Source organism: Tachypleus tridentatus, chromosome 13 (genome assembly GCF_004210375.1).
Source record: "Tachypleus tridentatus isolate NWPU-2018 chromosome 13, ASM421037v1, whole genome shotgun sequence".
NCBI lineage: Eukaryota > Metazoa > Arthropoda > Merostomata > Xiphosura > Limulidae > Tachypleus > Tachypleus tridentatus.
In genome coordinates this window covers 202,095,270-202,109,576 of record NC_134837.1, presented here as the reverse complement: position 1 = coordinate 202,109,576, position 14,307 = coordinate 202,095,270, and the positions used below count along the sequence as shown (strand labels likewise).

The 14,307-nt window shown below is 32.5% G+C and overlaps 1 protein-coding gene across 1 annotated transcript in view; it reads right to left on the bottom strand.

Annotated features, from left to right (window-relative positions):
- LKRSDH (lysine ketoglutarate reductase/saccharopine dehydrogenase) overlaps nucleotides 1-14,307 on the bottom strand; it is a 74,468-nt gene extending 60,161 nt beyond the window's left edge. The window contains 4 exon segments of the mRNA XM_076479415.1: nucleotides 5,223-5,291; nucleotides 5,293-5,361; nucleotides 6,874-6,987; nucleotides 14,186-14,307. Coding sequence (XP_076335530.1) covers nucleotides 5,223-5,291; nucleotides 5,293-5,361; nucleotides 6,874-6,975 — 240 coding nt within the window. The 5' untranslated portion in view covers nucleotides 6,976-6,987; nucleotides 14,186-14,307.

Genomic DNA, 14,307 nt, shown 5'->3' with positions numbered 1-14,307 from the left:
TTGACACTGTTGATATAAATATTCTATCAAAATATGTTAAATGAAAACTTAAAAACATCAATAATTGGATATTTCACAATATCATTTATTTTTCTTTTTTCAGGAAGGTGGGTGCGAAAAAAATTAAATAAATAAAAACTGTACATGTAATTATAATTTTCACCACAACCATACTTGTGATCAAAAACATAAGGTTATGATACAAGAGTACTAAAACTTTTATTACAGCAAAGTAGAGAACAATGTTTCAACCTCCTCAAGTCATCTTCAAATTAACTAAGAGTTTACATCTGAGCATTGCCAGGTGCATGTCTTAATGAATGAGTGTAAATGGGTACAAGATTGTGGGGGCATTGCAGGTGGATATTAGGTTATTAATTAGTATAGGTAAAAAGGTGTTTCTGTATATTGGTTTCATTTTGATTTTAGCTGCTGTATAAGTAGGAATTCTTTGATTTTGCATTTGTTTATATTTGTTTCCTTACTTAACATCTGGGTGTTTTCTATGTTTATGTTGAGTTTATTTGATTAGAAATGTTCAAAAATGTGTGAAGGTGTTTTTTGTGTTCTTTGAACCTGGTTTCCATTATTCTGCTTGTTTTTCCAATATAGAAGTCATGGAAGTTGTTGCATTGTATTTTATAAATTATGTTGTGTTTGTCAGTGTGGTTTTTTACACAGTATGAACTTTAGTTTTGTACCTGGTTTTTGAATAAATTTGATGTTCACTGGAATGTTGCATTATGTTACAAGTTTTTTTCCAAATGTTGGTTATTTTTTCTCTGATATCAGGAATATATGGTATCCAGCAGTATAAGGTTTGGTATTTTGATTTTTCTTAGGATTAATTATTGTTGACCGTATTGTTGGTCTAGGTGTGCGTGTATAATTTTTTCAGTGATTTTTGGAGAAAATGTGTTGATGTTGATGAAGTATTGTTTTATTTTATTGATTTCATTGTTTATCAGGTGAATATAGTTTTGTGGCTGTGTTTACTTGGTTTCTTAATATGTTGAGTTTTTGTTTTGTTTCATGTTATCCAGATTTAGGTTGTTTATATAATTAATATCTTTCCATGTGAGGTTGTTTCTTAATTTTCTTTTCTGTAAAATTTTGTTGATGGTTTTGCATGAAAATTCTTTGAACAAGTTGTTTAATATACTGTTTTGAGATGTTTCAGGGAAATAGATGTTTTCAGTTCTACCTGGTTTGATATGTTTTGAATTTCATGAAAAGCTATACAAGGGCTATCTGCACTAGCCATCCTTAATTTAGTAATGTTCTGTTTCTTTTTGAATTTTGCACAAAGCTACACAAGGGCTTTCTGTGCTAGTCACCCCTAATTTAGCAGTATAAGACTAGAGGGAAGGCAACTAGTCATCACCATCCACCACCAACACTTTGGTTACTTACTCTTTTACCAAAAAATAGTGGGATTGACCTCCATTTAATAAAGCCCGAAAGTTTAAAGGGTGAGCATGTTCGATGTGATCGGAATTCGAACCCTAGACCCTCAGATTACAAGTTGAGTGCCTTAACCACCTGGCCATACTGGGCCCCAGTTCTACCTGGAAAGTTAGGTTGTTAGTTATCTTCTTTCTGCTGATTGTTTTCCATTGCTTTGTTGATGTTTTCAGTTTGTGCAGAATAGAAAAATTCCATCGACAACCAACAATCTAACTTTCCAGGCAGAACTGAAAACATCTATTTCCCTGAAACACCTCAAAACAGTATCTTAAACAACTTTTTCAAAGAATTTTCACACAAGACCATCAACATAATTTCACAGAAGAGAGAAATTAAAAAACAACCTCACATCAAAAAATATTAATTATATAAACAATCTAAAAGAAGATAACAAAATCAAAATTCTAAAAGCAGATAAAGGCAATGTTAGTTATAATGAACACAAATTAATACATTCAAAAAATGAACATCTTATCAGATGCAAACAAATTTAAACTACTAAACACAAAAATCCAACAAAACCCATGAAAACTATTTAAACTAAATACAACTACAAATGAAAAACCAACACAATTTCAGAAAACCTTTATTCTTACCTACCCAAGACCAATCCACACACACCACAACTATATGGCACCCCCAAACCTCACAAACTTCATTCTCCACTACAACCCATAATTTCAACCTATGAATCATTTAACTACAACCTCGGTAAATATATAGTGTGGTCATTTTCTAAATATGTAACATCAGCCAGATCCTTTTTTCAAAGACTCTCTTAACTTTAAATATATTCTTAATCAACAAAATCATAAAGCCTTAATGGCCAGTTTTGATGTAATCTCCCTCTTTACAGACGTTCCAATAACTGAAGCCTGCAATATAGCTTTAGAACTTTATATCCAAGACCCCAACCCATTGATACACATCCCCAGCAACCAATTAGCAACCCTTATAGAATTCACTACCACCAAAATAGCTTTATGTTCAATAACCAAAACTACCTACAAATAAATGGCTTAAATGTAGAGAATCCCATGTCACCAGTTCTGGCCAACATTTTTATGACAAAGATTGAATCTCAAGTGATTAATTCAGCCTTACACCCACAACTATACTGGTACAGGTATATTGATGACACAGTTGCGAGATTCACACCTACAGAACACACACTTAGTTTTTTCAACCACATCAACTCCTTGCATCCCTACATTAAGTTCACCTGTGAACACAAAAAACTAGCCAAATAGCATTTCTGAACCTCAAGATCACTGGAACTGATACACAATTCAAAGCAGAAATTCACAATAAAATCACCCACACTAGACTATACATTCCCTGCAACTCAGTACATGAAACAAAACAAAAACTCAACACATTAAGAAATGAAATAAACACAGCCACAAAACTATGCTCACCCGATAAAATTATTGATAAAATCAACAAAATAAAACACTTCATCAACAACAAATTTCCTCCAAAAAACCAATGAAAAATTACACACACACCTAAATCAACAACAAGGTCAACAATAAATCCCAGAAACAACAAACTACAAAACTCTACACTGCTGTATATCACATACTCCTGATATCAGAGAAAAATAACTAACATTTGGAAAAAACTTGTAACAAAACAACATTCCAGTAAACACTACATTTATCCAAAAACCAGGAACAAAACTGGAACCTATACTACATTAAAAACTACACTGTCAAACACAACACCAACAATTTATAAAATACAATACGACAACTGCCACAACTTCTATATTGAAGAAACAAGCAAAGAAATTGTAACCAGATTCAAAGAACACAAACAAACACCTTCACACATTTTTGAACACTGCAAATCAAATAAACACAACATAACCATAGAAAACACCCTGATATTAAGTAGGAAAACAAACATAAACAAATCCAAAATCAAAGAAACCCTACTTATACAATAACCAAAACCAATATAAAAGAACATCTTTATATCTATACTAATTAATAACCTAACATTCAACTGCAATGCCCCTTACCACCCACACCTGTTTATACTCTCATCCCTAAGACATGTGCCCAGCAGTGGTCAGTTGCAAACTCTTTGTTAACCTGAAATTATAATGTTTTATTATATAAATTATACAAATTACAAAAACAAAAAACAGATGCAAACTTCAAATTAAGGGAATTTTGAAAAAACAACTTAAAATGTTTAACTTAATTATTGAATATATATAATTTATTTACATTAAACTAATAAACTTAATTATAAAACATAACACTATGTAACACAAGTTTTGTTCCTGAAGAGTATGTCTTATTTCTTAATTGCTTATGTTGTAAAAATACAAAAAATGGCCATTATTCCCTTCAAACTTTGCTTTTGTGAGCTGAAATTTATAATAATGAAATTTAGAAATTAACCTATTTTCTATGTAAAACAGGCAAATTTGCACATTTTCACTTACATAAGGTCTGAATAAAACAATATATGAATCAAGATTTACATGTATTTGTACTAAAGTTACACAAAAATGTTTAGAAGTAAAAGTTTTGAGACTGTAATGTAAATCACTTTCACGTATCAGCCCCCAAACATAGTCTCCCATCCTGTTTTCATTACACACTCCTTGGTAGCAGCATTCAAAGTCCAGTATACATTGGTGGAAGTGCTCACCCTGCTCTTCTGAGTATGTTCCCATGTTCTCCTTGAATTTATCAAGATGAGTGTCAAGGATATGAACTTTCAGGGACATCCTGCAGCCCATTTTGCTGTAGCTCTTCACCAGAACCTCAACCAGTTTCATATAATTTTTGGCCTTATGATTACCCAAGAAGCCCAAACCACTGCAATAAAGCTGCCCCAAGCATTTTTTTTCCTTCCTACTAAACTTCTTGGGGAATTCTGTGTACTCCAGGATCTTCTTTATTTGCAGTCCAATGAAGACACCAGCTTTGACCTTTGCCTCAGACAGCTTTAGGGAAGAAACCTCAAAGGTACCTGAAGGCTGCAGACTCCTTATCAAGAGCTGTGACAAATTGTTTCATACAGCCCAATTTTATGTGCAATGGCGGGAACAATGCCTTCTGGAGGCCCATTAATGGCTGACATTTGACATTGTGCCTCCCCATAGAGAAACCAGTCCATTGTGGCCAGTGCTTCCTGTTGTAGTGTGCTGCAGTGCCCCTGCTGTCCCAAAGGCAAAGATAACATGGACACTTAATAAAGCCTCCTTGGAGACCCATTAGGAATGCCACCATTGAAGTCTCCAATAACCTCCCAGCCATACTCACCATACTTCAAGATTTCTATCAAGGTCTTGATGCTGTCGTATTCCTTTTTGAAGTGCACCGAATAAGCCAGGGGAAAAGTTCTACAACATTCTTAAAAATTCTTACAGATTCTATGACATTCTAGAAACTTCTTGAAAATTCTTGTACGTTCAAGAAAAGTCTCTCTCAGCTACTCAGTACTGAATCTACCTGGAATGTTCTGGAAAACTGGTAAATTTGAAACTTTCATTACCCAGGTCACAAAAGCAAAGTTTGAAGAGAAAAATAGGATTTTTCCATTTACTTTAGGCATAAGCAATTGGAAAATAACACTTTCTGCCCAGGAACAAGAAAAAGTAAAAATTTTGTTACATAGTGTAATTTAGTTACATTACATTAACTTAATTATAAAACTATTTACATTACATCAACTTAATTATAAAACAGTTTATTTATATTAAACTAACATCAAGTTTGTACATCCTTACTTACCAACATAGGATAAGCTCTTCTGTTTGAGGGTTGAACTATCACTTTTATACCTTTTCGCACCAACTTTTTTAACATGACTAGGGGCCAGTGGTGCTCGACGTTCCCACACAGAAGCATCTTCTCGTCTTATTGCTACCAACTAAAAATTATTCACAGAACTATTGATGAAAATACATGTTAAATTGTTCAATACGACTTAATTCTACACCATACAAACATGTGTTAGAATGTTCTGTATGACTCTGTTACACATTAGAAACACAGGTAAAGATTTCTTGTACGAATTATGCCTTTACCATAGAAACAGGTTCCTATTCTGTATGACTCAGATCTACATCACAAAAACTTGTTAGTGGTGAAGGCACAAGTCTTACAAGAAACCTTCACACTTGATTCTATGATGTAACACATAGTCATACAGAACAGTAACATGTTTCTATAGTGTTAGAAAGTTCTGTATGACTGGTGTTCTAGAATTGATCTAATTTTATAGCTGAGGTAGCTAGTAATTTCAACCTTCAATAACTAGTATGGGATATATCTTTATTCTGGTATATTCTGATAATGTTTTTATAAATATCACTGCATGTAGTTAATTATATTCATCACTAAATTACTAGCTATTAAACATGCAAATACTTTCAGACAGACATAATGCAACCTTTGTTTAAACATTTCAAGCTAGTTTGTGCTAATTTCTGTACATATTTCTAGAAATGTAGCCTATTCAAGCAAGTGATACAGAAACCTGTACAAAATTGTGGCTTATACTGTAAACATATGCTCTGGCTTTAAATAAGAAATAATGAAGTACTATACTTGTGACATGCTAAGATGTTTGAGTGAATATCAAATCATCATCTGAGAATATCTTCAGACATGACAAAGACTGATATCACAACAAAAGGCAATCAGCTGCCTAATGTTTTACCACTAGCATATTTAGTTATGTAGACATGTTTGTTGGCAGAACTTAGCAAAGTATGTTAGGCTTCAAGAACAGAATACATCTGGCTGGTGAAGCCAATATGTACACATCCTATAAACTTTGATGTTCTACATCCACAAACAAACAATGAATTTCAAAAAAGTACTAAAAACTCAAGCACGTTCGCATACAGTTTACTATTTTTATTCAGTAATAAATAATTTTGTATATTTCAGTGCCTTAAAGTCTCTTAAAACTATTTATGCATGCTGCTAATTTCCGTGGACTCAAGTGTATCTGAATGATGTAAATTATTTTAAAAACTTAAAGAGACAAAGCAGATTTATACTTAGTTAAACTATACTAACTGTAATAACTTTGACGACAACAAGCCCAAGTTTAGAATGTTACAAATACAAATGAGAACTAAGAAGTAAATAATCACATTTCTCGTAATCTTCAAGTAATAAACTGGTATACTTTCAGAACACTGTGATGTTGAAGTACCTGATTTGTACAGTTTTATACAACAGAATATTAATGAGAGAATTCATTACAGTAAAGGAAGAAAGTGTAATGGGAATCACAGCATTTTACGAATGCTAGTTCTGGTCAAGAAAATAACTTGTGTTTATTACAAAAGTATACATTAACAGCAACTATGTGATCGTCAACAGCTTGATTACCGTGCATATTAAAAACCAGAAACATTCTCCAACTTACTTTTCCCGTGCTGCTACATCTAAGACCAATATCAAAGTTGCAATTTCTAAATAAATGACCGAATTTCACACTTCCGGTTGTTTGGCTGAATTTCCACATCATAACATCTGTATTCTAATTTTTGAAAAATAAACACAAAAAAACCTATTTAATTATTGTTTTTAATACGGGAAAGAGAAATATCATAAGTAAAAGTGTTAATTAACTTTTATATATCGTAAAAATATATTCACGCTTTCAATAACGTCTTTTTTCAAGTTGTTATATTAGCATATACAAATATGAAAATAGAAAGCTCAAACCAGGATTCAATGACGTTTTTCGGTACAGTACCAGAAACGTTTGTGACTAGTAAAATATCTGTGTCGGTCAGAGTTGGAACTATTTTGATATATGCCATGAACTACTTGGCTCGTGATACACATTGAAAACAAGCGAATGCTTTACAATTAGAAAAACTGGAGTCTTCAGTTCGTAACTTTGGTCACTGGAATGTGAATTAGGAAAGCTGAGATACAAAACAAAATATTTTATTAATTATGAAATCTACAAACAATAAAAATACTCCAGTGTTTATGTGATTAATGTAATAAGCCAAAGAGTTAAGTCCTTTACTCTTTCACTATGACTAGTATTCTTGATAAACGACTCCTCCAGTGCCAGGTTTATTTTTAGATCTACAAACACACATGATCTGCTTTTGTACAATTATATATATCATCTTTACTGCTTCTCATGTAAACAATAAAGTTAATTACAAAAACAGTTCACAGATTAATTACCCGATTAAAAGTAATATAAAGTAAGGAAACCATGCATGCATTTATTTCATAAAACTACAAATTTAAACGCAAAAATTTATTTTAATAATTGAACAATTGCTTACTGAATATACGTTCGTCAAAAACAGTTATGTAATAACACCCTTTCAAAAGTGAAACCGAAGACTGTCGAGGGAGGAAAGGTGCCACCTATATGTACCCGTTACAGTGCTCTATTGTAAGAATAAGATATCCATGGCAGTGATCTAGAGTCGAATATCACTGTATCTATGCCAATAAGCTAGACAGTAATATCAACGTACCTATGGTACTGATCTACATGGTAATATCAACGTACCTACGATAATGATCTACATGGTAATATCAACGTACCTACGGTAATGATCTGCATGGTAATATCAACGTACCTACGGTAATGATCTAGATGGTAATATCAACGTAACTACGATAATGATCCAGATGGTAATATCAACGTACCTATGGTAATGATCTACATGGTAATATCAACGTAACTACGGTAATGATCTAGATCGTAATATCAACGTACCTATGGTAATGATCTATATGGTAATATCAACGTACCTATGGTAATGATCTACATGGTAATATCAACGTACCTATAGTAATGATCTAGATGGTAATATCAACGTACCTATGGTAATGATCTAGATGGTAATATCAACGTACCTACGGTAATGATCTAGATGGTAATCTCAACGTACCTACGGTAATGATCTAGATGGTAATATCAACGTAACTTCGGTAATGATCTAGATGGTAATATCAACGTACCTACGGTAATGATCTAGATGGTAATATCAAAGTAACTACGGTAATGATCTAGATGGTAATATCAACGTAACTTCGGTAATGATCTATATGGTAATATCAACGTACCTACGGTAATGATCTAGATGGTAATATCAAAGTAACTTCGGTAATGATCTAGATGGTAATATCAACGTAACTTCGGTAATGATCTATATGGTAATATCAACGTACCTACGGTAATGATCTAGATGGTAATATCAAAGTAACTTCGGTAATGATCTAGATGGTAATATCAACGTAACTACGGTAATGATCTAGATGGTAATATCAACGTACCTATGGTAATGATCTAGATGGTGATATCAGTGTTTCCATGGGAGAACCCAAATACAACAAATTATATTTTGATCATTCTCTTATGAAAAGTTATATTACTTTCTCTATGAAGAAATGAATGTTTGGCAGAAAATCTAATTATAAAACTAAGTAACAAGGTAGATTTGTCATTGATATTAATGATGAAAGTAACTCTTGTTAATGTTACTAATTAACTTAAATTACCTTTACTGACCTAATCACATGTATTTATTTCCCTGATAGTCTGAAACTTGTAGGAATGTGAGACTAGTGTTGTCCATGATGTTGTTCTTTTCTTTTATCAAGCATGAAAAAATTATATTGAGTCGATTATGAAAGTAATATGGTGTCCTTGTGCCTTATTCATATTTTATATCAACTAAGTGTTCGCTATATCCTTGAAAGTCAGTTATAAGAAACAGAAGAAAATAGTATTTGTAATGTGAAATCAGTCTTCTAGTTAAAGTGGAAAGATGTCTTGTACAACAAATACTACTCTCCTCAGATGAAGAAACAGACGTACATAGATTAACAACTAAATTAGGTAATACTTTGATGTTCATTCATCAACTTGTTCTGTTATTTAATAACTGCCCCCACTATTACAGCGGTTAGTCTACGGATTTACAACGCTAAAATCAGGGGTCCGATTCCCCTCGGTGGGCTCAGCAGATAGCCCGATGTGGCTTTGCTATAAGAAACACACACACATATACAATATTTAATAACTACACACAAGTTTTGACATTTTTAAATTACAAGTTTCAACCCCTTTTTCCACTCACAAAATGTAACAGTTCTATAATTGCTCATAATATAAGTATTTTTACAGTTCACGTAATTTCTTCAGTACGAACCTACAATACAGTTCTAAGCTTCTCACATCCACAATATTCTACCCATGAGAGCAAACAATTTTATTTTTACAACAAAACTACCAAAGGACACGAGACTTACTGTTTAATGTGATACAGAATTTACAAAAACTAACATTTAATAACACAGAATAATCTAGTCTAGCTTCACATCTACGGTTGAAAGCATGTTTAATTTAATCAGACTGTACAGGACTACAACGAATTAGCCAATAAGAGTGAGAGTTAGGTACCTTCCCACTTAGAAAATTAGCTTTCGGCTGAGACGCAGTATATGTACAAGTGAATCACATACTTTTAGTTTTGCCTGGAGCCAATTAGGTCAAGGCGTATATGTGTGTCCTGAAAAGAAGGATGTTGGTACATGTATTTCTTTATAAAAGGGAATGAACACCATTTCTGATACTTCGTTAAATTTATTATGTAAGTAATCTATATGTAACTGATATTATTGGGTCTATTTCTTTTATTATCAGAGCAAATATATTTTAACAATGAAGTGTGGAATACACGCATCTCCGGTAGGGAAACTTCAATCTTTTAGCAGAACACAAACGATCTAGTAAAAGAGAAATATTCTGGTGTGGTGCTTAATGAAATGTCGTCAAAATGTTTAGATTTGATAAGAAACTAGAGTATCAGGAGGTCATGTTCTATAAAACTAGAGTATTCTTTAAAATCGATTTGTGAATATTTTATTGCAGGAAGAAAGAGCAGAAAAAAAGATATGACAATAAAAATCTGTTTACAGATTCAAGAAGTGAGAAGAATTGTAAATAAGAAATAAGTTACTAATTAATAATCAATAATAATTAGTATACTAACTATTATAAAGGTACATGGAGGATTAGTTGACTGTTTTGTAACTGATAAATTCATTAACCTATATAAAAGACTGTGTTTCTCGTCACACTTGACTCCTCGAAATAGGACAAGTCATAAAACCTAAAATGCATTTGTACAAATAGAATAGTTCAATTACTGTCTGTTCATTACAATTTTGGTGAAGGTTTAGTGTTGGTATAAGAAGCTCCAAGACGTAGTGTGGGATCACCTAGCCTACAGTCAAGTGTCTACAATTTATCATGAAAGTAAATATAGATTCAATATTAAACTTGTATTGTTTCTGAATTGTTTTTGTTGTATCACCAATGTTTTTAATAAAAACAAACCTCTTCAGTGAACGGTGACTCTAAATTAAGAAATCAACAAATTTTTCCAGTTTTGTTGCCTGTACGTTTTATTTTCAGTATATAGACTAACAAATAAATTAGGTAACACTTCGACGTTCCTACAATAACACTCGTTCTTGGGACGTAGTGTTACCAAAACACACTAGTTTTTATGTATATTAGTTGTTGTTTATCTTACTGATTTTTACGAATAATTATTTTATGAATATGCCACGAATTTATTTCATGAATGATCTTAATTTTGATTGACTCATAAAGGAATTTCATGACGTTTGACTACCTCGACTGTACTTTTTTGTTGTTGTTGGTCAAGCCTGATTTCACAAAATTTATTTATTTTAGCCGTGAGAGGTTAGTACAAAGGTAACGGTGGTTATACTTGCCCCATTATAAGAGCTAGAAGAGATGCAAACTTTTCGTGGTGCATGTATGGGCTAATGATGAAGGAAAAGTTAGGTTAGAGGAGCTAATTAATACGTACAAATAGTTGATAAAATTATTTAAAGAAACAGGTCATAACTTAATTGTGTCAAGAACACTGCCTAGAATTAACTGTGAGAATGAAGTTCATATAGACCACTCGAACTATATGATGCTGGGCTTAGGTTCGTATGTAGAAATGAACAGATGAAGGAAAGGGGGGGGGGGGGTTCAACTAGTGGGATCCATGTAAACCATATATTCCAATAGGCTAGGGGCTGGCTTGTTTGCTATTAACTCAGCTGTAAGGGAGGTTTTAACCCATGAGAGTGGTGAGGGCCAGGAAAACTGAATACAAAAAACAGTAAGAAGCTGAGAAAAGTTTAACATAAGAAATAAGTATAGAAGAGTTATAACGCTAGGTTTAATTGTAACTATTGTAATGCTAGAAATAAAATAGATAACTTTAGTGTTGGAATGGAAGATTGATTTTTGATATAATGGGAATAACTGAAACATTGTTAAATGTAGATGATTTTGATGACAGAAGATTTCTTCAAATACATGGTTATAGGCTATTTAATAGGGATAAAGTTTTAAAGTATTCGGTACACCCGTTGTTCCTATTATCCTGGAGTACTGCGTGCACCCGTTGTCTCTATGAATCTGGAGTACTGCGTACACCCGTTGTCTCTATGAATCTGGAGTACTGCGTACACCCGTTGTCTCTATGAATCTGGAGTACTGCGTACACCCGTTGTCTCTATTAACAGAGCTGTATTAAATATTCTTGAACTCACCAACATAACCATTCACTTCACTAAACCATGAACTTGTGGTAAAATGCATGGCGATAGAGGCTCGTTGTATGATTACACACTGTATTTATAATAAAACACAATGAATTACGCTTATAGTGAATTTTATCAAGATAAAAAAATGATAAATCACTATTTTCTTTAGTAAGATTCTATGTATGTGTATTTGACAAAAATTTTCTGCGTTTTTAATAATAATAATATTTCACATTAACTTTCAACAAGTTTAAAAATTACAAACACAACGCAAGAATTTTTCTAAAAAAGAGGTTATATTCAAGATAAAATATATAATATAGCAGTACTGGTATGTATGTTACAAGTTAAGATAAAAAGGGTTCTTGAGCATTTTGGATGTCCTGAAACCTATTAGTACAGGTGGAGATCAAAGTCCACATGCTAAAACCTTAGTCATTAAACATGGTATCATTAATTAATTTAACGTCAGAGTTTGGAACGTTTCACATTACACTTCTGATTTTGCAACAGTTCATGTTAGAGGAAATATCAGATACGATACATGATGATGTTGAAAAAACTGTAGATAAGCATATAGAGAATTCTATACAAACATAATATTGAAACCGTGCTATGAAGAATATATTCACACAGATACCATCTGGTACTTTCACTAAGTCAGAACGACTTTCAATTCATAGATGTATCTTTAGCAGAAAAACATAAGACATCTGAATGTCTCTGTACAACTCACTAAACGTTTACATTTCAGATTTATATTGAAAATTAATTCTACATTTCAGTAAAGCCATAATAACATAAAACAAACAGACAATAAAGAGCCATTTAGTGTTGCCATGCTGTTTTTCCATGCCTACCCTTGATAAAACGTATAAATAAAATCTTAAACCTCACGTTTACTTTTTCACGAATTCATAAATTATCGTCTTCAATTCTTGTATAAAGTGTCAGCTTCTACTACAGCCAACAAGACGTCACTCCATAAAACAAGCACCATATTAGAAGACTAAAACTATCACTTTCAAATCTTAAAAATTCTGTCCTTTTATCATCATAATATAGCTCGGACAAATCAGATTTATTTATTGACCCCATAGAAAATATTCTATAGGAATCTGAATGAGAAACTAGCATATGGTCAAGTGTGCACACAGAATACAAGTTTGCCTTCAGAGAAAAAAAATATTCAGTGAACAAACTGGTAAAATAAGCTACATTTCCTAGCTCAGCATGATTCTGGATTTGTCTTGGTTTAACCTGGTTAAAATTCATAATATAAAACTGCTAATGTGACCAAAATGTGAGACTCTCTTTATCATAATTTATTTTTACTAGGGCAAGCGAGTGTAAGAATAGTTCCACACGTACGGGTCCCATACTCTATGGGTAAATGTTATTTAAGGAATGCTGTTAACATCACTTAACCATCTTTTTTTCAATAAATAAACTGAAGTCTGAAGTCTTAACTTATCCATGTAAATTTTAAGATAATCCTTAAATCTCCAGAATGATTCTGAGCCCTTTCTTAGTAAAATATTATTTTGTCTTCGGACTTCATTTTTAGTGTATCTTTTAACGTGTCATCAACTGATTACTCACAATACGCCTCGGATCAAATAATAATTACTATTTGATAGATGCAAACTTATGAACAAAGGTCACGGTACCTTTTAATTATTATTTGTTAAATGAATTCTTGATATTTAACTTGAAATCCACAAAAGTAAACATAGCGGGGGGTAAAAAATGAAATCTGGCAATGTAGCATGCCACGATTACATCTACAAATTATACTTTAATAGCCAGCTACCCCGCTTAGCTAGCAATTACAACTTGTTTCTAGTAACGCCACGTTGCTTTACTACTTACTACAATCTCAAAGTTGTAGTACTATAGAATGAACGTGCCACACGCTTCATCTCGTACGTATGATAATTTAAATCTGTCAAATACCTTTTATGTTAAGTTATCATTAATAACAGATACATGGATGTATCTCAGAATTTCCAATATTCATGTAGTTGCTTTCATTTTTATTTATCACTACCATTCTTAACATGCATGATTAATTAGTTTTACACTTTAATAATTCACAATAAAACCATCAATACACTTACCGTTTAACGTTTACCTAGCACTGGTTCTTACAGACAACGATTTACCAGACGAACTGCCGGGTCTCACGACTTTAATAATACATTAGCGCCCTCTTTTAGTTTATAGAAATTTTACTGCACTG